The following is a 27675-nucleotide window of genomic DNA, read 5'->3' as shown; positions in this document are numbered from 1 at the left end:
TGTAATGGTACCATTAAATTTTTTTGAGGATATATCCTTAATATATGTATACTTACTAACAAATGTTTGTAAATATATTATTCTAAAAATACATTATGGACAAAAATATATACAAGTGTAGAAAATAGAAAATATCAAAAGATAATCTATATGAAATAAACAGAATTTTTCCTTGTCTTGCTCATATCATAATGATAATACTTCATAAAATTCCTTAAAATTTTTGATATGTTTTGAGAGTGCCTTGCTGTCAATCTCATGTTGTGATTGATGAGAAGCTTGTGGAAGAAATAGAAGTGTCTGTTCTTCCTTCTATTAGTTGTTTTCCTTATGTTTACACTGTTGGTATCATCTTCAGTCTGCATTTTCTTTCTGGAATCCTTTTAAGCAATTTATTCACTTGTAAGTATTCTGTTTGAAGTAGCTAAAAGAATAGTAAGTAGACTTAACTAGTTCTTTCTTCAGGGTCCCATGCTTATCATATATAGCTCTTATCAGTGTCAATCCATTTATGACATATATCAATCTGCATGTCAGAGTCACTGTCAATAGGTATATGATATATTGGCAAATAATAATTTCTCCCTTATTTTATATGAAAATTAAATGCAAAAAAACTCTAAAAATTTCTTCTTATACCCCTCTTAAGCAGCTCACTTTGAAAAGAACCATAATTTTTTCATAGAGAGAGTATTTCACCCGTTGTTCTAATCATCCTAGACTCTCTTACTGTAGAATTTCTAAACAGTTAGGGGCATGGCTGATCCTTACTGACACTCCAGAATAGACACCAGATTAATGCCATTAACTATTACCCATATCACTAGCTTCTTTTCCATTTGATTTTATTTCTCACTATATTTTCTTATTACTCAGTTTCTACCCATATTAAAGACACCATTAGTTAAGAGGAATTGTTTTGAAAATTTATATGAAAGATCTGTGCTGTATAGAGTAAACGCCATTACCTCTAAAGCAACACTGTGCCAACTTTTAACTTGAGGTTTAATTTTTTTTTTTTTTTTTTTTGGTTAGTTGTACTTTTACTCCTGTCTTTAAGCTTAAAGTTATTCTATCAACATTTTTCTGTAATTGTAGTCAGTTATGGCATGGCAGTCAACTGATTGGGTACCAGAAACCATGTGGTTTATGTTATTCCGGGGGCCCAAGACATATGCCCATATAAGTCAAAAGTGGGAGGCTTGACATCAAAGAGCAGGAGACAGAGTCCTCAGGCCTTGGGCTACATCTGCATCCCAGCCCCCCTCCTCCCCCTTAGTATCCATGTGTTCCAGGCCAAATTACTTCTGGCTTCAAAGTCCATGTTTTTAACACCTACTGCTCTGGATTGTTATGCGAATTACATAAATAATGAGTGCAGAGTGCCTGGCATACACGTGTTGCTTAATAAATGGTAGCTGTTGGCACTATTATTATCATTTCTATTATTAAACTCCCTATAGAGACAAGAGGTGTGTTCCCTTGCTTTTCACTTAGTTTACTTAATGGAGCTACATGACTCTACCATCTGCTTCTTTCTCCTGTGCAAATAAGCTTTACTTTCAAGTTTGAATTTGCAATAAAATTAAACGAGTAATTTTCTTGAAATACCTTGCAGGTTCGTTTATGCAGGGATCAGAGAAATCCATATCCCTGGTTCAAGGCGGGAGGAGTGAGTATGCAGCGGCTTTGGCGTGGGAGAAAGGGAGCTCTGGTCCAGAAGAGAAGACATTTTCTGAGTGGTTAGAATCAGTGAAGGAAAATCCTACTGTGATTGACTTTAAGGTAAGATTGAAAAGCATTATGGGTAAGAGCTAAAGCAGTTCTCTGGCAGCCCAAACTGTACATCACACAATTCCTTTTCCATTTTCTTCTCAGATGATAAAAGAAATGTCTTCCTTTAGTGTGCATGCACAACATACCTTTTTAAAAAACATTAAATTACACATCTCTTGTTTTTGCTGTTCAAACAAGCATTCTGTAGTACAGCATTTAGAATTCCCAGCACACATTAAATACCAGAAGAGGGAGTTTAGTTCCTGAAACTGCCTAAACTTACCTGGAGTAGTGTTCTACTTCCCGTGCATGTAATAAATTTGATTTCTGTATTTTTCTTGCAATTCTTTATTTGATGAGCCCTCCTAAATCTTCATTTATAGCTCTGTGGGATAAATGGGATTTTAGACACATTTGATTTTCTGTTTCTATCACCATTGATTAAATTTACTAGTCTTATATTTGTTGTAATTACATTAAAGGGTGATTTTTATTAGGTATGAAATACTTTGTCCACAAATCATTCATATGCTACTTTGAGCCAGTTTTGCCTAAAACATAAGCACATTTTAAAAAGCCCCTTAAGGAGCTATTCTGCTCATTTCATTTAAATGAAAATAAAGGAGTTCAATCATCGTGAAGGTAGAATGATTTACATGTAACATGAAGATACTTGGAGCTCTACAGGTTATCGTAGGAAAATGAGGTCCAGTTGCCCATCTGGGCACTTGTGAGTCATACACTGCACTAGAGGGTCATTCCTCTGAGGTTTTAAAATGTTAATTAAAATGAGCCCTGGAAGACCTAAATAGACATTTCTCCAAAGAAGATATACAGATTGCCAACAAACACATGAAAGAATGCTCAACATCACTAAGCATTAGAGAAATGCAAATCAAAACTACAATGAGGTATCACCTCACACTGGTCAGAATGGCCATCATCAAAAAATCTACAAACAATAAATGCTGGAGAGGGTGTGGAGAAAAGGGAACCCTCTTGCACTGTTGGTGGGAATGTAAATTGATATAGCCACTATGAAGAACAGTATAGAGGGTCCTTAAAAAACTAAAAATAGAACTCCCATACAACCCAGCAATCCCACTACTGGGCATATACCCTGCGAAACCCATAATTCAAAAAGAGTCATGTACCACAATGTTCATTGCAGCACTATTTACAATAGCCAGGACATGGAAGCAACCTAAGTGTCCATCAACAGATGAATAGATAAAGAAGATGTGGCATACATATACAATGGAATATTACTCAGCCATAAAAAGAAATGAAATTGAGTTATTTGTAGTGAGGTGGATGGACCTAGAGTCTGTCATACAGAGTGAAGTAAGTCAGAAAGAGAAAAACAAATACCATATGCTAACACATATATATGGAATTAAAACAAAAAAAAAAAGGTTCTAAAGAACCTAGAGGCAGGACAGGGATAAAGACACAGACGAAGAGAATGGACTAGAGGCAGGACAGGGATAAAGACACAGACGAAGAGAATGGACTTGAGGACACGGGGAGGGGGAAGGGTAAGCTGGGACAAAGTGAGAGAGTGGCATGGACATATATACACTACCAAATGTAAAATAGATAGCTAGTGGGAAGCAGCCGCATAGCACAGGGAGATCAGCTTGGTGCTTTGTGACCACCTAGAGGGGTGGGATAGGGAGGGTGGGACTGAGGGAGATGCAAGAGGGAACAGATATGGGGATATATGTATATGTATAGCTGATTCACTTTGTTATAAAGCAGAAGCTAACACACCATTGTAAAGCAATTATACTCCAATAAAGATGTTTTAAAAAAAAATGAGCCCTGATTTTGTGTTAGCTCCATATTTGTTACTGTAATTCTTCTATTGATCCTACCAGCAAGTTCATTTCTCTATTTTGTCTCTCCACATTTTCTCATCTGGTTCCACCAAAAGCCAGTAGCACTGTCCCTGGAAAAACAAAGAACACTGAAAGCCTCTCTTCACCCTTTCCAGATTTTTCTCCTTGAGTCAAACTTGATGAGCCTTCAGCAAAGCATTCCTGAGCCGCCTAACTCTTGGTCACTTTTCTCAGTACTTTGATGCATGCATTTGATGCTTAATAAACAAGTCGATGTAAATCCAAGTAAGCGACACCTCATGTGAGGCTTCCTCCATAGTAGAATTCCAGGGAAAGTAAGCTCCAGATACTTTACACCTGCCATGCTTTAGGGACAACAGAAGCCAGCTAACCTTGCAGATAGCTACTCTACCCACTGTAGAAGGGAAAGAAGCTCCCCCGCCCTCATGGGGAGGGCTTTTCTCCACTAGTCCAATCAACAGATATACCATATTCTACAACAATCCCTTTGAAGTGTGGGATTTTCCAGATCTTGCCTCTCATTCCACGGGAATTGGGCAATGATGGCAACCTCTGCCAAAGAGATGTGACTCTGACTGGACTTCCTCTCTCCCATCTGCTCTTAGCTTGCTCCCATCACAGACCTGGTAAGAAATATCCCCTGTGCAGTGACAAGACGGAACAACCTCAGGAGAGCTTATCAAGAATATGCAGCCAAGTTTGACCCCTGCCAATGTGCTCGATGCCCTAATAATGGCCACCCCACGCTCTCAGGGACTGAATGTCTGTGCGTGTGCCAAAGTGGCACCTACGGTGAGAACTGTGAGAGGCGCTCTCCGGATTACAAATCTAGTAAGTGTCAGTAACTTGCTATGAGGTAGGAAGCTTTCCCCTCCCAAAGGTATTGTAGGTTGGTCAATGAAAACAACAAAACAAAACAAAACTTCTCTGCATAAGAGAACTGCATAAGCAACTTCCACCTTATGCAAACTCACAAGGAGAATAGGTCTGGAGAAAGTTAGACTCAAAGGTCAAACAGTCCTGGTGTGAATCTCAGCTGTAACCTACCAGCTATGTGACCTTGGGAAAGTCGCCTAACCTCTCTATGCCTCAATCTGTTCATCCATAAAATGGGGATAATGCCACTATATACCCAAAGATTATATATGTGTGTATATATATATATATATATATATATATATATATATATATATATATATATATATATATATATATATATAAATATACAGCACAATGCCTATAACATAAAATAAATAAAATAATAAAACACACTATAAAGTAAAATATGTGATGCTCTTGTTATAAACCTCTTGTGCATTATAATGTAGAATGAGAGTGGCTTGTAATAAGGGATAAATTAAGACACAACCAAAGTTTTCATACAGGACCAAGCAATGTTCATGGTTACCTCTAACCCTCCTTAGAAAGAGGATATGTCATGGGAGTAAGAATATAGTCTATTACCTTTAAAAATGTAATTTTATATATATTCTATTTGGAAGAAGTTCATATGTATGCATGTATTTATGAATATATGTATGTGTGTGATATGTTGCTGATAGTTGAAAACAATTCATAGTTGTTGCCATTTTATTCAGGCTGTGGGAACAGGAAAGGGAAATCAGGTGATATGTCAGGCCCTTTGCGCAGATAATTTCTTTTAATCCTCACAATAACCCTACGATATTCCGCAAAGGCTCCCACAGCTAAACTGTGAGGAAGCCCAGCTGACCTGGCTTCAAAGTCCCAATTCTCCCAGAGGCACCATGATCGGTGGGTGGGTCTTCCTGTGTTCCAGATGCTGTAGACGGGAACTGGGGCTGCTGGTCTTCCTGGAGCACGTGTGATGCTACTTACAAGAGATCGAGAACCCGAGAATGCAACCACCCTGCCCCCCAGCAAGGAGGGAAAAGCTGTGAGGGGGAGAGGCGGCAAGAGGAGCACTGCACATTTTCCATAATGCAGAACGAGTAAGGATGGATATGGGGAGAGAGCGGGGCATCTCCCCCGACACCGCTACTAAACTAGCCAGTTAAGATATTTATTTTCTTACTGCTAAGTAAAGAAATGATTAGAATTTTACCTATTCCAACACAACATATCAGTGAGGTGTTAGATCAGCTGCTACCCTTTTTCCTCTCTGTTTTCTCTCTTTTTTAAATGTATTATATACATATATATATATATACACACATATATAATGTGTACATACGCGTGCATATATGTATATACATAAACATGTAACTGTGTGTGTATATATATACACATATTTATTGTCTTATATACACGTTTATTTTTCCCTTTTAGTGGACAACCATGCATCAGTGATGATGAGGAAGTGAAAGAAATAGACCTCCCTGAATTAGAATCAGATTCAGGGTGTCCTCAACCAGTCCCTCCAGAAAATGCATTTATCCGGGTAAGCATCCTGACCTTTACTTTAGGTTTGGAATCCAAAAAAATAGAACTTAAGAAACATGCACTTTCTTTTATTTAGAGTTATTTTTTTCTTAGTTTAATAACCTGTTGACTTAAAAAGTAAAAAAGGAATATTTAGAAAGTCTCCATCGCTTTTCCCTGTGAATTCCCTGGAGGTGTCCTCATAGCTGGTTGTTAGACCAAACTAACACACACACTATTGTGTGCCTTGGCACTACGAACTCATATGGCGGTACATTTATGTGAGCGGAGAATGGTTTGGATGACTTCTGTAGGAATCTGCAACTAAGATCTGACTGTTTATTTCTGAATCTGAGCCAACTAACCCCCTATCTAAGGCACGTTATCAGAGAAACAAACTAGTCTTGACTGTAACATAGGAGGTGTTGAGTCTGTAATGGCTTTTTAGGTTAAAACCTATAGAATTCTTAAGCAGTCAGTACAGTTTTAATACCTTTTAATTTTATCTTTTTTCATTAAATCACTATATGTTTCTATGATTAAAAACAACTAAATACTTTTTGTTTGACAGTTCTGTGGCTTTAGATATAAACTTTCAGGAGATAAATAATATTTAAAATTGATCACAGGAGGCATGTGTCCTAATCAATTTTACCTTTTTTAAAAAAAGTTTACCTTTCTTAAACCCAGTAAAGCCTTTAATTTGTTTCCAACTGTATCATATTTATGATCAAAAATCAATAACCCTCGATTCTCCAGGGCCAGCAAATAAATATCCATGGAGCATAGTCTGGGCTAGTGTATCTTCCCTGTTCATTCATCTTCTGTTCATGTATAAGGTACCAGGCCTAAAGGTGTGAGGGGGAGGAAATATTTTGGAGGGGGAGTAATGTCAATTAGTCTTTACTCTAGAACCAGAGATTCTCATACTCCAGATGCACTAGAGGCTAGTCTTGAGCAGGGCCCAGAAACTTCCATAACTAACAAGATCCCTGGTAATACTGATGCTGCTAGGTCAGAAGTCACACTTTGGGAACAAATCCTTTAGAATAAGAGTTAGCAAACTATGGCCCACAGACCAAATCTGGCCTGCCCTCTGTATTCTTTTCTTTTCTTTTTTTAATGAAATTTATTGGAACACAACCACATTCCTTTGTTTACATAATGACCATAGCTGTTTTGTGCAACTGTGACACAAGGTGACAGACACTGCCTGACCTGCAATTGATGATCAAGGCCCTTTATAGAAAAAGTTTTCCAGTCCCTGCCCTACAACAGTATCCTCAGAATTACATTTTGTCAGATCCAGATACCTAAATAATTTTTAATCCTTTTGTGCCAGCTGCTTAAATAAAGTATTAAAATGATTGACATTCTAATTTTAAAAACACACAAAGGGTTTAAACAGTGATTCATTCTTCTAATGACTCTTTACAAAATTAGATTGTATGTTTCCATTTCCATGAATAAGTTCACTCCTTGTTTTAATTTGCTCTTTATTAAAGGCCTAATTCCTACCTGATGATAGTTTTTGCTCAAAAGTAATACAATTTTAACTTTTCCTAATAAGTACCTTCTAGATTCCTAGTAGCAAAATGCCCCTATATGGAGTCAAACAGAGGCAGGTATGCCTCATTCCAGGCTAGAGCAATCATGTCATTGCACGTGAAGATATCTTTTTAGTGACCAAGACACAAGTCCTCATTGGCAAGTGACAGTGACTTTGGGTAAGGGTCCTTGTTTAGTCAGTCTAGCAGATATGTCGGACAAAGCTTGATGGTTGCAACATACACTTATACGTTATAGCTTCATAAAAGAAATGGAAGCAGAAGTTTATGACAATAATTTATTTCAGGATGAATGTGCAGGAAAAATGTGCAGCCTTTGAATAAAACATCTAGATCATTCATACTAGTCACCATGCCATTTCCCTTGGAAACACAGCCATACCCATAATAACCAAAGATGGAATGCTCTTTTTTGTATTCAGGAAATTAATCATCTTCTAGGAGAAAAGTTGAATCACGTGGCCAAGTAATAACAGATGTTGACGATTGAGCCTTCACCTCCCTCAAAATTCCCAACTTCGATTCTCAGAGAATAATTTCCTAGTCAATTCTTTGTACTTGTCTCCCACTCAGTAAGGAAAGAGTTACATTGCTTTTACATTACTGTCTTCCTAAGAAGGAGAGTGTTTTGCATTTTTTCCAGCAAAGAGTTATTAAGCCCCGTATAAAGGTTTGTGAGGGGAGACCTGGTAATAGAAGTGCCACTCAAGTGTAGGGGCGGGGATGATAAATGTGATAAACATAAATTAGAGCTCTGTACAAGTTTCCCCCCAAAACTGAAAGGATGGTACACCCGATGAAGCTGGGGAAATGAAAGAGATTTTCCACAGAGGAAGTTCTATTTGAGTTGGGTCTTGAGAGAATGGAAGAGAGAAGATGTTGAGGATAGAGCGAACAGCCAGGTAAAGACAGGGAGGCATGAAAGAGAGTATTATGTGCAAAGAATAGCAGATGGCTTTGTTTTGCTAGAGCATAGGTTCTATGGGAGGAAATGGCAAGAGGTGAGGATGGGAAAGTGGGTTAAATCTCATATTCCAAGCTAAGAATATAAAACCCATCTTAACTTTAAAATCTTTCAGTGAACCCCAAATGCCAGGAGTTGTACTTTAATTACACATTAACTGGGAAAGCATATGATGACCAATAGGTTATTAGTAACACTTTCAAATGATTTGTAGTCAATGTGTTACCATAGCATCTGCATATATTTTCTGCGTATGCAGGATACATTTTTTATTCCATTTATAGCCACTACAGGATACATATATAGTTTTCTTTTTCTTGCAATAGTAAGCCATCTCATCTACAGAGGGGAGCAAGTTATTAATTAAAATAAATATATATATTCTAATCAATTTAAGCAGCAATATGGAAGACGGATTAGAAGAGGGACCAATTAGATAGTTGTCCTGGTAAGAGACAATACATGCTGTGAGCAAAGACAATGATGACGGCAAAGGAAAGGAGAGAATTTTGAGAGATATTTAGAAGTAGAAATTGAGTAGACTCTGAGTAGATACAGGATTGAAGGAACAGAAAGAATCCAGGAGGACCCCAAGGTGTTTGAAGGTATTATTCATAACTTAGTAATGTGCTGATTTCTGTTTTAATTCTAGAATGAAAAGAAACTGTACTCCGTTGGGGAAGAAGTGGAAATCATATGCCTTACTGGTTTCAAACCTGTTGGATACCAGTACTTCAGCTGCTTACCAGACAGAACCTGGAGGCGAGGAGATGTGGAATGCCGACGTGAGAACTGGGCAGGCCTTCCACATGACTCCTCTAGAGAATGGATGTGCCCCAAATAAATAGAGCAAAGTCACACCCTTAGATTAGTACACTTTAATATTTTTTAGTGACTCTGGTGAAAAGGTTTAGTAAGGCAGAAAGTAGGATTCATCTGCTCAAATTAGATTTCAAACTATCTTCATAGTTTAGTTTTCCTGCCCCTGCGTATTAGCAGGACCATGAGGCATGTGTTTGAGAAGAAATCTGGGAAGTCTGCTAACTGCATCTAACCACAGGCATCTGCCTCGCCCGGTGTACAAAGAGATGTGAAATAATGAGTCCCAGGAAGCTGATACTTACACTCTTTTTGTATCAGAGATGGGATTTTTTGTGAAATGCAATTTTCTCCTTGGAGCACACCCAAATCCTTTGCCCAAAGAGAGAGGAGGAGTTTGCAGGCTCCCCACATACCCGTGCTTCAGGAAAGTCAAAATGTGATTCACACAAGGCTCAGATGGGGACTCCAAAGAGTTATTCTGGAACATCATGACACAGAGTTGAGACCAGTGTCAATTAGAACATCCTGTCTCTGTGTCACCCACAATATGGTGACTTGCTTTTGGGAAAACTCACTGGGGAGGAGAGTGGAAAAGATTATTTCTTGAAAAGGTCCCAATGATGTAATGAAAGTTAGGAGTATCTGAAGCCAGTTCCTTAGCAAGTTCTTCAGTTAATGGAACTAAAGACAGTTTCCCAGTTTCTCAACTGGGATCCTCAACCCCCAGTTTTTCTCATCAAAAGGCAGCATTAAAGCTGAACCAATGCGGTAAATCACATTAAAATCACTTCTTGGATTGCACAAAATCTGCCTGTATCCATTGAGTATTCTGCTCCACCAAATACATCTGAAATATTTCTCTCTCTGCAGGGACAGAGTGCCTCAAGCCAGTGGTGCAGGAAGTACTGACACTGTCACCATTTCAGACATTATATAAAATTGGTGAATCCATTGAGCTAACCTGCCCCAGAGGCTTTGTTGTTGCTGGGCCATCAAGGTACACATGCAGTGGGGATTCCTGGACACCTCCCATTTCAAGCTCACTCGCCTGTGAAAAAGGTGAGTAGCTGCTCAGGATACTGGGGTCTGCTAAGGTGGTGTCCTTTGTGGTTGGTCGTGTAGCATCTACAGAGGAGCTATTTCTTAAGAAGATTCCACTGACGGGCTGGGTTGTATTTCACCCCATGTCGATGATGAGGTCAGGCAGCACATAAGCAACTATTGGTCAAGTAGATATCTTCCATTCTTAGACAGTGAGGTCAGTTTTCTTTTCCAATTTAATACTTCACTATTTTGAGGGAGTGCAAGTGCTCTCATATGAAAAAATCAGAATTGATGTTTAACTGAAAATTTAGTTCAAGTGGAGAGCCATAGAAAAGTAGTCCACACTACTTTTTAATTAAACATTTTATTTTAACTTAGAACATAGAAATGCACAAATATTCACCAATTTTCTGACATAGGACCAACCTCTTAGTTCCTAAAGGGTCTCCTGATTTGAGTTCCAAGATTTCTTTCTCGAATAAAACAAATACATAATTCATCATCTATGTTATCTCATATCAGTTTCTCTAAGACAGTGGGTTTTTTAACTCCAAGTGGGGCACTTCTTTAAGAAACACCTCTACTTAAGTCCCATCCCCTGGTTCTGATGCCATTGAGCTGGGAGGACCCAATATTTCGTGTTTGTATAAAATCTCTCTGAGTTAATCCAGATACAGACAAAGTTGAGAATCATCTCTCTTTTGAAGAGAGCTGAAAGCTTAAAGGCAACTTTTGCAGCAAATTTGACTACAAAATGCTTTTATTTTTCCTTAATCTTTTATAGTAGTCTCATCCACATTAATTCAAAGCAAAATTTTTGCAAACCACTTTCAATTATTCAGCATTTTCACCTTAGTTTTTATAAAAACAACTCTTTTTCCTCCTTTATCAGTTGATATGTTTAATCAACTTACACAATTACAATAGTAAATGGCATAGACTTGGAAACAAACCAAACTGACTCTTGGTAAGTGTATAGCTGGACTGGTGAGGGCAGAAGTGTGAAGCTGTGGCAGAGAGGAGCCTGTAAAGCTTGCCGTTCAGTGTTAGACAGGCAGCTGGCATGGAGCAGCTGAACACCCTGGTTAGTCTGGCCTGTTGGTTACTTGGAGGACAGTTAAGGGAGCTTCTACTAATTCATACCTTCCAAAGTTCTCAACATGCTTTTTCAAGTAATGTCTCATTTTTAATCAGAGAATCCTTGATGATCTTTCTGAGCTCAGATATGATTGAGCCTATTTTGTCAATGAAAAACCAGGGCTTCCCTGGTGGCGCACTGGTTGAGAGCCTGCCTGCCAATGCAGAGGACACGGGTTCGAGCCCTGGTCTGGGAAGATCCCACATGCCGCGGAGCAACTAGGCCCCTGAGCCACAACTACTGAGCCTGCGCGTCTGGAGCCTGTGCTCCGCAACAAGAGAGGTCGCGAGAGTGAGAGGCCAGCGCACCGCGATGAAGAGTGGTCCCCGCTTGCCGCAACTCGAGAAAGCCCTCACACAGAAACGAAGACCCAACACAGCCATAAATAAATAAAATTTAAAAAAAAAAAAACCAAAGGCACAGAGAGGCTAAATTAGACCCAAAGTCAGACAGTTTGGGTCAAACAAGAACTGTGCAGCAGCTCTGATAATTCCTCAAGCTCTCTGCCATCTTGCCTTCTTTATCCTCTTCTGGGCTTTTACCATGTGTGAAGGAAAAGGGGAAACTTAACCGATTATATAACCTTAAAACTATTGATAGAGACACCACATGGAAATTTGTGAGAACTTCAGGTTAGTATTGTGGCTTGGTTTCACTCGACTCCTGATCATATATGTCAGAGGTATGAATGCATTTGGGGACCACAGAGTTTAGAGAGTTAAGATCCTCTGGGCATCTTAGGTAGCATCCTCCTCTTTATAAAAAATGACAGCATATGTACACACACACACACACACACATACGCAAATGCATGCATGTCTCCGTGTTTGGAAAAGAAATTAAAATTATAATCCAAACTGGGAGATAATGAAATGTTCTACATCGAGATAAAGGAAAGTAATATCCCATCTCATATACTTTCTCTCAACAACGTTGGCAGGAAGACCAATGAAGGGAGTCACAGAAAAAGAAAGAAAATCATCAATAAAACTGAACACTCTTTTCTGTCAATGTGGAAGGAGCTGTGTGATAAACAGGCTTCAGGTCATTGGTTGGCCAGGAAGACTTTTAATTCTTTCAACGTGAAAAAGAATTTTGCTTCCTGAAGAAATGAGATGCTGCACACCTCCACTGTTAGTTTTTTCCCTTCCTCTAAGAAATCAACACCTCCGGAAGATCCCCTTGCCCTCAGCACTTAAAAATCGCAATGTTCTCATTTCTGTGTTACTCACAAACTGTGCAGGCCAGGCAGCATGGGCAGCTGAGGGCCAGTTTGGGCTTCCACCTGACGCTTAGTGAGGGAGCAGAGTCCTTGCAGGTGATCATTGATAATGTCAAATCGGTAGGGAGGGAACAATGCTCTGTGCCCTTGAAAGTTGATGCTCTTTGGAAACAATGTATAGCTTAGGGTTCTTCCTTGACCTAAGCGTGGATTTATTTACAAAAGCCAAAGAGGCATAGCCACACAGAAACCAAAAAAAAACGAGCCCATGTCAATGGAAATCTTAGTATCTGAGACCTTACCAGCAGCTATAGGTCTCCATGTTCATGAAAGTTCTGAGCCAAATTTCACCAGATGGAATGAGGGTCCTAACAGAGGGTAATAATAGGGAATGGAAATGCATAGCAGCAAAGAAGAAAACCTACCAATTTTCTAAATCTTTATTTTTGCCTCTAACATAAACCTCCTTCCCTACCAAACCTCCTGCCTGATATACCTGCCTACAGCCCTCCTTTGACAATTACTTTCTTCCAGAGGCCACTGTGGTTCTGCGGATGCCTGGTTAATCAGATCCAGTCCAGGGACTAGACTGTGTTTCATACAGGAGGCTCAGGATGTCAGCTCCAGGTTTAATTCAACCAGTCTAAAGCTTCTCTGGATGAGCCTGAACATAAGCAAAGATAACCAAGATTTCCCCTTCCGTATAATATATTCAAGTGTTCTTCCTTCTACTTTAATCTCCCTTCCTCTCATACACACTGTTCAATTGCTCATCTTAGGTCAAGCATCATTTCCTTATAGATCTTCCTTATATTTCTCAGTTGGATTTTTTTGGTGATATGATCTCCTGGAACTGTATTTCTTTAAAATACCTATCTCTGCCTTTAATTATAAACCCATCACTATGATTGTTTGATTAATGTCTGTTTTCCCACTATTAGGGGACTACTGCTGTTTTCATTCCTTTTTTTTTTTTTTCCACATAACATCCTAATATCTAGAATACCATGCAGGGGTAAATAGCTACATTTGGGAGCTGCATTTCTTCATTGATTATTCTTATAAGAAAAATCTGACTTTCAAGCCATTATCCCCCCAAACCCATTCACACAATTGTTGTCACTGACATCCATATTGCTAAACAGAATAGGTAATATTTTGGTCCTCATCTGCCTTGCCCTCTCAGCAGCATTCAACAGTGTTGACCTTCTTCTGCACATTCGTTCTTTCCCTGGCTTCCAAGACACAACGCTGTCTGGTTTAGCTTCTACCTCTCTGGCTGCTGCCCTCTATTTTTGTCAGGCTCCTGCCTTTGCATGGACTTTAAATGTTGGAGTTCCTCAAGGCTCAGATCTGTCCCCTCACCTCATGCTACACTCTCCTGCTGGGGAATCTCACCCATACCCATAGCATCAATGATTCCCCCATAGGCTAATAACAAATTTAAATCTTTATCACAGACTTCTCCACTGAGTTTTAGACTTGAATATTCAAATTCCTATGTGTCTATTTTGTTTGGCTGTCTTAAAGAGACTATAAATTCAACATATGCAGAGAGGAATTCTTGAGTCATCACCATAGCTTCCCTACAACTAACATCTTCTAGTATTTTCTATTTCAGTTAAGGCACCAATATCTATTCTCTTATGCAAACTATAAACCTAAGAATTATACTTGACAGTTCTCATAACGTACCCACAATATGCAATATCATCCATTTTATGTGCTTAAAATGTCTCAAGTTCATCCACTTCTCTCCATTTCTACCTCTAGCACTTTGGTCCAAATTACCATTCTCTTTCACCCAAACTACTATAATAACCTCATAAATTGTCTACGCCCTTGACCACCATGCCTCTCCAAATTCATTCTCCACAGAGAAGCCAAAATTAATTTCTTTTCCAAATCCAGACCTGATTTTGTCACACCACCCCCTGCTAAAACCTATCAAAGACTTGCCACTGCTTATAAAATAAGACAAAAATCCTTTGAAAGCCCTTTATGACCCTACACAGTCTGCCACACAGCCATCTCTCTGGCTGTACCTTTTCCATGCCCTTGTTTCCCTGGCTTTCTTACAGTTCCAAGAAAGTCACACATTATCTCTCTTTTGAGCACGTTTATGCCTGCTATTGCCTTCGCTTCAAACACACTCCCTTTTCTCTTCCCATTTTACCATTCATAACCTTCCTGGCTACATCAATTTTCTTGATTATATGCTTTCTCTTTAATAGCACTAATAACAGCAGCAATTCTATGTGTACAGTGTGGTTTTTTGATTAATGTCTGTCTGCTCCACAAGACTAGAAGCTCTGAGAGCATGGGATCTGGGTCAAATTTTTCTCAACCCACTATCCCCAGAACCTATGGCACTGCTGGGAAATCATAGTCGCTCAATAAATGTTTGAAAAACAAATGAGCAAAAATTTCACCAATTCCATTTTCTTTAGTTCTCTGAACTTAGTAGCAGTTCTAGGTTGGAAAACAACAGCTCCTATAGCTAGAAAGGACCTTTCCGATGGACTATTTCATGACAACATATTTGGACAAGCCAAAATGAATGCTCTAACTCCAAAAGATAAATGAGAACATTTCACCACTGCCTTTTCTCCTAAATTCAAACTTATCACTTGAAATCCATGCTGTGCATTGTTCTTATCTTCATTTTCTTTTGTTTCAGATACCTTGGCACGCTTAAAAGGTCACTGTCAACCAGGACAAAAACAGTTGGGATCTGAATGCGTTTGCATGTCTCCAGAAGAAGACTGTGGGTAAGAGATACCCTATGGACTCTGTTTAGAAACGGAAAACCAGTCTAGTGTAACCAACTTAATGGAGGAGCTGGGTTTCTTGAACCATGAACACAAAGCATATTAATTCTTCATATAACCGATACCCCCTGTGCTCTGTTGAATTCCTCATTCCCCACTTGGTAGAAAGCTTTCTTAATTGTCTCTCACCCTTGTCCACTAAGTTTGCATGGCTTTTGTTACTAAAATAGTCTCATTCTGCGGGCGCGAGATGCAGCTATCAGCGCAGACTCCAGAGACGGGCATAAAGCGCTAAGGCTGCTACTGCAGCCACCAAGAATCCTATGTGCAAGCACAGGTCACCATCCACACTTCCCGCCCTGGGAGCCTGTGCAGCCCACCACTGCCAGGGTCCCATGATCGAGGGACAACTTTCCCGGGAGAACACAAGGTGCACCTTGTGCTAGTGCAACATCATGCCAGCCTCTGCCACCACAGGCTCACCCCTCATTCTGTACCCCTCCGTCGCCCCAGCCTGAGTGAGCCAGAGCCCCATAATCAGCCACTCTTTAACCCCCTCCTGTCTGGGTGAAGAACAGATGCCAGAAGGCAACCTACATGAAGAGGCAGGGCCAAATCCAAAGCTGAACCCCAGGAGCTGTGCAAACAAACAAGAGAAAGGGAAATTACTTCCAGCAGCCTCAGGAGAAGCGGATTAAATCTCCACAATCAACTTGATGTACCCTGTATCTATGGAATACCTGAATAGACAAGGAATCATCCCAAAATTGAGGAGGTGGACTTTGGGACCAACTGTAGACATGGGGATTGCTGTATGTGACTGACTAGTTTCTGATTTTTATGTTTATCTTAGTATAATTTTTAGTACTTGTTATCATTGGTGGATTTGTTTATCAGTTTGGTTGCTCCCTGCTTTTTTTTTATTACTTTTTTTATTTTAATAATATTTTTTAATTTAAAAACCTTTTTTATATTATTTTATTTTATTTTTTTCTTTATTTCCTTTCTTTCTCACTTTTCTTCTGAGCCATGTGGCTGACAGGGTCTTGCTGCTCCAGCTGGGGGTCAGGCCTGAGCCTCGGAGGTGGGAGAGTCGAGTTCAGGACATTGGACCACCAGACACCTCCCAGCACCATGTAATATCAATAGGCAAGAGCTCTCCCAGAGACCTCCATCTCAATCCTAAGACCCAGCTCCACCCAACGGCCAGCAAGCTCCAGTGTTGGACACCTCATGCCAAACAACTAGCAAGACAGGAACACAACCCCACCCATTAGCAGAGAGGCTGCCTAAAATCATACTAAGTTCACAGACACAGTAAAACACACTGCCAGAAGCAGCCCTGCCCACCAGAAAGACAAGATCCAGCCTCATCCACCAGAACACAGGCACCAGTCCCCTCCACCAGGAAGCCTACACAACCCACTGAATCAACCTCACCCACTGATGGCAGACACCAAAAAGAACAGGAACTACAAACCTGCAGCCTGGGAAAAGGAGACCCCAAACACAGTAAGTTAAACAAAATAAGAAGACAGAGAAATATGCAGCAGATGAAGGAGCAAGATAAAAACCCACCAGACTAAACAAATGAAGAGGACATAGACAGTCTACCTGAAAAAGAATTCAGAGTAATAATAGTAAAGATGATCCAAAATCTTGGAAATATAATGGAGAAAATACAAAACATTTAACAAAGACCTAGAAAAATTAAAGAGCAAACAAACAATGATGAACAACACAATAAATGAAATTAAAAATACTCTAAAAGGGATCAATAGCAGAATAACTGAGATTAACAAACGGATAAGTGACCTGGAAGATAAAATAGTGGAAATAACTACCACAGAGCAGAATAAAGAAAAAAGAATGAAAAGAACTGAGGACAGTCTCAGAGACCTCTGGGAAAACAATAAATGCACCAACATTTGAATTATAGGTGTCCCAGAAGAGGAAGAGAAAAAGAAAGAGCCTAAGAAAGTATTTGAAGAGATTATAGTTGAAAACTTCCCTAACATGGGAAAGGAAATAAAGTCCAGGAAGTGCAGAGAGTCCCATACAGGATAAATCCAAGGAGAAACACACCAGGACACATATTAACAAACTATCGAAAATTAAATACAAAGAAAAAATAATAAAAGCAGCAAAGGAAAAACAACAAATAACATACAAGGGTATCCCCATAAGATTAAGAGCTGATCTTTCAGCAGAAACTCTGCAAGCCAGAAGTGGCAGGACATATTTAAAGTGATGAAAGGGAAAAACCTACAACCAAGATTACTCTACCACGCAAGGATCTCATTCAGATTCAATGGAGAAATTAAAACCTTTATAGACAAGCAAAAGCTAAGAGAATTCAGCACCACCAAACCAGCTTTACAACAAATGCTAAAGGAACTTCTCGGGGCAGTAAACACAAGAGAAGGAAAAGACCTACAATAACAAACCCAAAACAATTAAGAAAATGGTAATAGGAACATACATATCGATAATTACCTTAAATGTAAATGGATTAAATGCTCCAACCAAAAGACATAGATTGGCTGAATGGATACAAAAACAAGACCCATATATATGCTGTCTACAGGAGACCCACTTCAGATCTCTGGACACATACAGACAAAGTGAGGGGATGGAAAAAGATATTCCATGCAAGTGGAAATCAAAAGAAAGCTGGAGTACCAATTCTCATACCACACAAAATAGACTTTAAAATAAAGACTATTACAAGAGACAAAGAAGGACACTACATAATGATCAAGGGATCACTCCAAGAAGAAGATATAACAATTGTAAATATTTATGCACCCAACAGAGGAACACCTCAATACATAAGGCAATGCTAACAGCCATAAAAGGGGAAATCGACAGTAACACAATCATAGTAGGGGACTTTAACACCCCACTTTGACCAATGGACAGATGATCCAAAATGAAAATAAATAAGGAAACACAAGCTTTCAATGACACATTAAACAAAATGCACTTAATTGATATTTATAGGGTATTCCTTCCAAAAACAATAGAATACACTTTCTTCTCAAGTGCTTATGGAACATTCTCCAGGATAGACCATACCTTGGGTCACAAATCATGCCTTGGTAAATTTAAGAAAATTAAAATCATATCAAGTATCTTTTCGAGCCACAATGCTATGAGACTAGATATCAATTACAAGAAAAAAACTGCAAAAAATACAAACACATGGAGGCTACACAATACACTACTAAATAACCAAGAGATCACTGAAGAAATCAAAGAGGAAATCAAAAAATACTTAGAACAAATGCGTTGAAACATGACGACCCAAAACCTATGGGATGCAGCGAAAGCAGTTCTAAGAGGGAAGTTTATAGCAGTACAATCCTACCTCAAGAAACAAGAAACAACTCAATTAAACAACATAACCTTACACCTAAAGCAATTAGAGAAAGAAGAACAAAAAAACCCAAAGTTAGCAGAAGGAAAGAAATCATAAAGATGACATCAGAAATAAATGAAAGAGAAATGAAGGAAACAATAGCAAAGATCAATAAAACTAAAAGCCGGTTATTTGAGAAGATAAACAAAAGTGATAAACCATTAGTCAGACTCATCAAGAAAAAAAGGGAGGAGACTCAAGTCAAAAGAATTAGAAATGAAAAAGGAGATGTAACAACTGACACTGCAGAAATACAAAGGATCATGAGAGATTACAACAAGCAGCTCTATGCCTGTAAAATGGGCAACCTGGAAGAAATGGACAAATTCTTAGAAAAGCACAACGTTCCAAAACTGAACAAGGAAGAAATAGAAAATATAAACAGACCAATCACAAGTGCTGAAACTGAAACTATGATTAAAAATCTTCCAACAAACAAAAGCCCAGGACCAGATGGCTTCACAGGTAAATTCTATCAAACATTTACAGAAGAGCTAACACTTATCCTTCTTAAACTCGTCCAAAATATAGCAGAGGGAGGAACATTCCCAAATTCATTCTACAAGGCCACCATCACCCTGATACCAAAACCAGACAAAGATGTCACAACAAAAGAAAACTACAGGCCAATATCACTGATGAACATAAATGCAAAAGTCCTCAAAAAAGTACTAGCAAACAGAATCCAACAGCACATTAAAAGGATCATACTCCATGATCAAGTGGGGTTTATCCCAGGAATGCAAGGATTCTTCAATATATGCAAATTAGTCAATGTGATACACCATATTAACAAATTGAAAGATAAAAACCACATGATAATCTTAATAAATGCAGAAAAGCTTTCAACAAAATTCAACACCCATTTATGATAAAAAACCCTACAGAAAGTAGGCATAGAGGGAACTTACCTCAACATAAAAAAGGTCATATATGACAAATCCATAGCCAATATTGTTCTCAATCATGAAAAACTGAAACTATTTCCTCTAAGATCAGGAACAAGTCAAGGCTGCTCACTCTCACTGCTATTATTCAACATAGTTTTGGACGTTTTAGCCACAGCAATCAGAGAAGAAAAAGAAATAAAAGGAATCCAAATCAGAAAAGAAGAAGCAAAACTGTCACTGTTTGCAGATGAAATGATACTATACATAGAGAATCCTAAAGATGCCACCAGAAAACTACTAGAGCTAATCAATGAATTTGGTAAAGTAGCAGGATACAAAATTAATGCACAGAAATCTCTTGCATTCCTATACACTAATGATGAAAAATCTGAAAGAGAAATTATGGAAACACTCCCATTTACCATTGCAACAAAAAGAATAAAATACCTAGGAATAAACCTACCTAAGGAGACAAAACATCTGTATGCAGAAAACTATAAGACACTGATGAAAGAAATTAAGGATGATACAAACATATGGAGAGATATACCATGTTCTTGGCTTGGAAGAATCAACATTGTGAAAATGACTATACTACCCAAAGCAATCTACAGATTCAATGCAATCCCTATCAAACTACCAATGGCATTTTTCACAGAACTAGAACAAAAAATTTCACAGTTTGTATGAAAACACAAAAGACCTCGAATAGACAAAGCAACCTTGAGAAAGAAAAACGGAGCTGGAGGAATCAGACTCCCTGACTTCAGACTATACTACAAAGTTACAGTAATCAAGAGAGTATAGTACTGGCACAAAAACAGAAATATAGATCAATGGAACAGAATAGAAAGCCCAGAGATAAACCCACACACATATGGTCACCTTATCTTTGGTAAAGGAGGCAAGAATATACAGTGGAGAAAAGAGAGTCTCTTCAATAAGTGGTGCTGGGAAAACTGGACAGCTACATGTAAAAGAATGAAATTAGAACACTCTCTAACACCATACACAAAAATAAACTCAAAATGGATTAAAGACCTAAATGTAAGGCCAGACACTATAAAACTCTTAGAGGAAAACATAGGCAGAACACTCTATGACATAAATCACGGCAAGATCCTTTTTGACCCACCTCCTAGAGAAATGGAAATAAAAACAAAAATAAACAAACGGGACCTAATGAAACTTCAAAGCTTTTGCACAGCAAAGGAAACCATAAACAAGATGAAAAGACAACCATCAGAATTGGAGAAAATATTTGCAAATGAAGCAACTGACAAAGGATTAATCTCCAGAATTTTCAAGCATCTCATGCAGCTCAATATCAAAAAAACAAAGAAACCAATCCAAAAATGGGCAGAAGACCTAAATAGACATTTCTCCAAAGAAGATATACAGATTGCCAATAAGCACATGAAAGATGCTCAACATCACTGATCATCAGAGAAATGCAAATCAAAACTGCAATGAGGCATTACCTCACACGGGTCAGAATGGTCATCATCAAGAAATCTACAAACAATAAATGCTGGAGAGGGTGTGGAGAAAAGGGAACCATCCTGCACTCTTGGTGGGAATGTAAATTGATACAGCCACTATGGAGAACAGTATAGAGGGTCCTAGAAAAGCTAAAAATAGAACTACCATATGACCCAGCAATACCACTGCTGAGCATATACCCTGAGAAAACCACAGTTCAAAAAGAGTCATGTACCACAATGTTCATTGCAGCTCTATTTACAATAGCCAGGACAAGGAAGCAACCTAAGTGTCCATCAACAGATGAATGGATAAAGAAGATGTGGCACATATATACAATGGAATGTTGCTCAGCCATAAAAAGAAATGAAATTGAGTTATTTGTAGTGAGGTGGATGGACGTCGAGTCTGTCATACAGAGTGAAGTAAGTCAGAAAGAGAAAAATTCCTCATACTAACACATATATATGGAATCTAAAAAAAAGAAAAAAAAAGGTTCTGAAGAACCTAGGGACAGAACAGGAATAAAGACACAGACGTAGAGAATGTACTTGAGGACATGGGGAAGGGGAAGGGGAAGCTGGGACGAAGTGAGAGAGTGGTATGGACATATATACACTACCAAACGTAAAATAGATAGCTAGTGGGAAGCAGCTGCATAGCCCAGGGAGATCAGCTTGGTGCTTTGTGACCATCTAGAAGGGTGGGATAGGGAGGGTGAGAGGGAGACGCAAGAGGGAGGGGATATGGGGATATACGTATACGTATAGCTGATTCACTCTGTTATACGGCGGAAACTAACACAACATTGTAACGCAATTATACGCCAATAAGGATGTTTTAAAAAAGAATAGTCTCATTCTGATGATAAAGACTCATTCCTGTCCAGTTTAAAATCAGACTCATGTATATCAAAGGCTTTCTCTTCTCCCTAAATATAGGGCTAGTTTGTGCCTCCAAAAGTTTGGAGTAGAGAAAGAGGTGTGCGCATGGACTTCACACACACACACACACACACACACACACACACACACACACATCCCTTTGTGAGATTATTCTTTCATGTGGTGGCAGAGAGCTTGAAGAAAAATGATATATCCTTATATGGCTGCCACGACTCTCTGCTGTTATAACTGTCTTTTTTTACATGAACTAACCCTGGCATGTCGAGGGTGCTTATTAATTTAAGAGCTACTTTCAGGGGAATTTAATCCGAAATAACATTAGCTTAAGGTAAAGTTTTGTTTCTATCTCACAAAATAAATGCAGGAGAAGGCAGTCTAGGGATGGTCTGGTGATTCTCTCATTTCAGATAGGACTGGTGCTCCTTCCTGCTTTCTGTTCTGCCATTCATTTTTTTAAATCTAATATTCATAATTTATTTTTTATTGAAGTATAACTGATACTTTACTTATTTATTTATTTTTATCAAAGTAAAGTTTTCTCTTCTGACATTCTTAAATTTATTTCATGATCCAAGACTTCCCTGCTGGAGTACAAAGGAAGGAAGACCAGAAATGGAAACAGTCTCTCTTTTTAATGAGAGTTCCTGGGAAACTTATCATGGCGTCCATCTCATTACCCTTCTCTTATTCACATGGCCCCGTGGACCTGCAAGGGAGGCTATGAAATGCAGTTCTTTGGCTAGAAGCAAAAGTGTTTTTGAACAAAATTAGAGTTAAATGACTGAGGAAGAGAATGAATGATGGAGTAGGAAGCCAACAGACTGTGCTTTTTTTTACTTTGAAATATATATTTTAAACAATGCAGACTGTTCTAAGGCAATTTTCATTTTTAAAACCGTGTGTCCATAATTGTTACTTTTAAATTTTTCTTCTATTTCTTTGCACCAACTTTTTTTTTTTCACTTTTAACACTGATTCGCTCTCACATTCCTCTGAGCTACAAGTGAACAAACACTTGTAGGGACACATTAATTTGTTTGTTTATTTATTTATGAGAACACTACAGGGTCTTTTTCTGTAACATTCCACTGATAGAATTCAACCCAAAGATGGCTCTATCTACCCTCCTCAGTATTAACCACAAGTGGTCCACTTTGTATGAGCTTCTTGCAGCTGGGGTCCCCTCACCCAGCAGATGGCCTTCTAGGGAGTACTTAAAATGTTCCCATTGTCCATTTAAGCCAGAGGAAACTTCTATCTTTATCTTTGCAATACCCAACCATGAGAATACAGACTGTCCTCTGGAACTGTCTGAATTTCAGCTCAGTCCTACCTCTCTAGCCCCTTTCTATACTCCTCAGTCCTCTTTTATATGGCATTGAAGATGTTTGTGAGAGTAGCTGGCCCTACAGCTTAAGTTTTCAGAAAGTGGCCTTTTGTTCTCAGCTATGGGCTTCAGTTCCTGGAAACAATTTTACACACTGGTGCACTGATTGTTAACTCTAAAGTTGACATTAGAGAAGAAACTTATATTTGGAATAATCAAGGTGTTCTTGTCCTCTCAGCAAGAGAAGGACTATGGCTAACCTTTTGTTAGCAGGAGCCATCCATTTACTTAGATTTAGCAAGTTACCCAGGGATTAATTGACTTAAAAGCTCATGCTCTTAACCACAATACAAATACACTTACAAAGCTATATAATTATATATGACTCTTGTATTACAATTAATAACTGTTAAAAAAGTGTTCAGAGGACGTACAGGCTACCATCAGCTAGGTCGATCAGGATTAGCTTCAAAATATAGCCAGGAATTGATCTGGATGCAGATAGGCAGAGAGGAGAGACAATGCAACATTGATTGAGTAGGGCTTGGCATGGTAGCAAAGGAACAATAATCTTATTAGTTTAGAAAATTGTCAATTTTTCAGATGATAAAGAGGGATTAAGGAGGATGGAAAAATGATTCTAGAAAGAAAAGTTGATTGGATCAAAATATGGAAGATTTTGATCATCAGAATTTAATAATTCAGACTTTAATTTGAAGGCAATTGGGAGTAGTACCATGCTTAAAATGAAATTTTAGAAAGAGGAATCCCAGAGCATGCCAGACAAAATGAGAGTCTAAAAGGAGAGAAATTGGGGGAAAGAATAACTGGGTGGTAAGTTAACATATGAGTTGGCTACACGCCATCTCTTCTTTTCTATTCTTCATATATAAATGCTTGCTTTCCTCTCTTGGACAGCTTTTATTCAGAAGATATCTGTGTGCTTGATACAAGCTCCAGTCATCACTTTACTTCAACCGCTTGTAAGTTTTTGGCCGAGAAATGTTTGAACAATCAGCAATTCCATTTTCTACACGTTGGTTCATGCCAAGAAGGTCCACAGCTAGAATGGGGTCTTGAAAGGACAAAACTTTCATCCAGTAGCACAAAGAAAGAATCCTGTGGCTATGACACCTGCTACGACTGGGAAAAATGTTCAGGTAAGCTCCAACAGTGACCCATACTAGAAAAGCTCTCACTTAACCTTCATCTCAGCTAATATATCTTACTTGCATTTATACATTCTTTCTTTAAAATAACCTTTCCTTAATCAAAAATAATTCTTTTCATTGTAAAAAAAAATTTATGAATTGATTGAAATAGAAGGGAAAAGTAGAACCCAACCCACCCACACTTTTGGTGTAAATCTCTCCAATCTTTTTCTGCACATACATAATCAGTCCCACCCTTAGACCCCAGTAAGAAGAACACCCATCCTGATCTATGCTTTAGGTACCCTTCTTCCCCATCCCCAGCTTTGGAGGGCCTTTATCAAAATTGTCTAAGTTTCCTCTGGCAGTTGGAACCAGCTGAGGCCAGCATAGGTAGAGTGCCCTGAGCCTGGACGTGGATACCAATTACCAGAAGCATTTGCCTCAAATTTTTTGAAGTCCTCTTGCAGTGCCTGGAATCAGCCCAGGCTGGCAGGGTTATATAGGCAGGATGTCTTGAGCCCACACATAGTCCCTCATGGGCCCAGGCCCTGTTTCTTCCTTGTGGGACATTCTCCTACCCTCTACTGCTTCTCTCCCCCACCAGGCATGGGGTCAACCAGATGCTCCAAGGAGCTCTGGGACTCCACCTATAGAGTCATCCCTCGCTCACAGCTAGACCTCATTCCCAGAGAGCAGCCTGGTGAGCCACTGGCCAGCAAGGTAGTCTTTCTCCAAATTGCTTGAGATCAGACAGCTAGTATGTTGCTGACACTAATTTGGAGTGACTTTAATCATTTATATAAAGAGGCACCCCATTAAAAAAATGTCCCTGGGGCCTCACACACCTCAGGGGTGGCATTGATTATGTTACAAGATTTTTAAAAAATAGGATCATATACTACATCTTATTTTATATATTGTTCTTTTTCACTAAATATATCATGAAACTATTTCCATGTCATCATATGTTATTCTGCCACATAATTTTCTTTTTCTTAATTTAATTTTAATTATTTTTTTATACAGCAAGTTCTTATTAGTGATCCATTTCATACATATTAGTGTATATAAGTCAATCCCAATCTCCCAATTCATCACATCATCACCACCACCACCCCCCCACCGCTTTCCCCCCTTGGTGTCCATACGTTTGGTCACTACATCTGTGTCTCAATTTCTGCCCTGCAAACCGGTTCATCTGTACCATTTTTCTAGGTTCCACATATATGCGTTAACATACGACATTTGTTTTTCTTTTTCTGACTTACTTCACTCTGTATGACAGTCTCTAGATTCATCCATGTCTCTACAAATAACCCAATTTCATTCCTTTTTATGGCTCAGTAATATTCCATTGTATATATGTACCACTTGTCTTTATACATTCGTCTGTCGATGGACATTTAGGTTGCTTCCATGACCTGGCTATTGTAAACAGTGCTGCAATGAACATTGGGGTGCATGTGTCTTTTTGAATTATGGTTTTCTCTGGGTATATGCCCAGTAGTGGGATTGCTGGGTCATATGGTAATTCTGTTTTTAGTTTTTTAAGGAACCTCCATACTGTTCTCCATAATGGCTGTAATTTACATTCCCACCAACAGTGCAAGAGGGTTCCCTTTTCTCCACACCCTCTCCAGCATTTATTGTTTGTAGATTTTCTGACGGTGCCCATTCTAACTGGTGCGAGGTGATACCTCATTGTAGTTTTGATTTGCATTTCTCTAATAATTAGTGATGCTGAGCAGCTTTTCATGTGCTTCTTGGCCATCTGCAGGTCTTCTTCGCAGAAATGTCTATTTAGCTCTTTTGCCCATTTTTGGATTGTGTTGTTTGTTTTTTTAATATTGAGCTGCATGAGCTGTTTATATATTTTGGAGATTAATCCTTTGTCCGTTGATTCATTTGCAAATATTTTCTCCCATTCTGAGGGTTGTCGTTTCATCTTGTTTGTAGTTTGCTTTGCAAAACTTTTAAGTTTCATTAGGTCCCATTTATTTTTCTTTTTATTCCATTACTCTAGGAGGTGGATCAAAAAAGATCTTGCGGTGATTTATGTCAAAGAGTGTTCTGCTTATGTTTTCATCTAAGAGTTTTATAGTGTCTGGCCTTACACTTAGGTTTTAATCCATTTTGAGTTTATTTTTGTGTATGGTGTTAGGGAATGTTCTAATTTTATTCTTTTACATGTAGCTGTCCAGTTTTCCCAGCACCATTTATTGAAGAGGCTGTCCTTACTCCATTGTATATCCTTGCCTCCTTTTTCATAGATTAGTTGACCATAGGTGTGTGGGTTTATTTCTGGACTTTCTATCCTGCTCCATTGATCTATATTTCTGTTTTTGTGACAGCACCATATTGTCTTGATTACTGTAGCTTTGTAGTATAGTCTGAAGTCAGGAAATCTCATTCCTCCAGATTTTCCCTCAAGATTGCTTTGGTTATTCAGGGTCTTTTGTGTCTCCATACAAATTTTAAGATATTTTTTTTCTAGTTCTGTAAAAAATGCCATTGGTAATTTGATAGGGATTGCATTGAATCTGTAGATTGCTTTGGGTAGTATAGTCATTTTCACAATATTGATTCTTCCAATCCAAGAACATGGTATATCTCTCCATCTGTTTGTATCATCTTTAATTTCTTTCATCAGTGTCTTATAGTTTTCTGTATACAGGTGTTTTGTCTTGCTAGGTAGATTTATTCCTAGGTATTTTATTCTTTTTGTTGCAATGGTAAATGGAAGTGTTTCCTTAATTTCTCTTTCAGATTTTTCATCATTAGTGTATAGGAATGTAAGAGACTTCTGTGCATTAATTTTGTATCCTGCGACTTTACCAGACTCATTGATTAGCTCTAGAAGTTTTCTGGTGGCATCTTTAGGATTCTCTATGTATACTATCATGTCATATGCAAACAGTGACAGTGTTAC

General features: G+C 38.6%; 1 protein-coding gene across 3 annotated transcripts in view; it reads left to right on the top strand.

Moving 5' to 3' along the window:
* Positions 1-27675, top strand: part of C6 (complement C6) — a 92771-nt gene that overhangs the window by 50905 nt on the left and 14191 nt on the right. For all 3 annotated transcript variants that reach the window (XM_036846910.1, XM_036846909.1, XM_036846911.1), the window contains 8 exons: positions 1619-1785; positions 4244-4469; positions 5437-5608; positions 5946-6057; positions 9223-9355; positions 10263-10451; positions 15477-15567; positions 24511-24752. In XM_036846910.1, coding sequence (XP_036702805.1) covers positions 1619-1785; positions 4244-4469; positions 5437-5608; positions 5946-6057; positions 9223-9355; positions 10263-10451; positions 15477-15567; positions 24511-24752 — 1332 coding nt within the window. The remainder of the gene's footprint in view (positions 1-1618; positions 1786-4243; positions 4470-5436; positions 5609-5945; positions 6058-9222; positions 9356-10262; positions 10452-15476; positions 15568-24510; positions 24753-27675) is intronic.

The sequence above is a fragment of the Balaenoptera musculus genome, chromosome 3 (genome assembly GCF_009873245.2).
Source record: "Balaenoptera musculus isolate JJ_BM4_2016_0621 chromosome 3, mBalMus1.pri.v3, whole genome shotgun sequence".
NCBI classification, from domain to species: Eukaryota; Metazoa; Chordata; class Mammalia; order Artiodactyla; family Balaenopteridae; genus Balaenoptera; species Balaenoptera musculus.
Note: the sequence above shows the minus strand (reverse complement) of the source record. Positions and strands in the feature narration are given on the sequence as shown.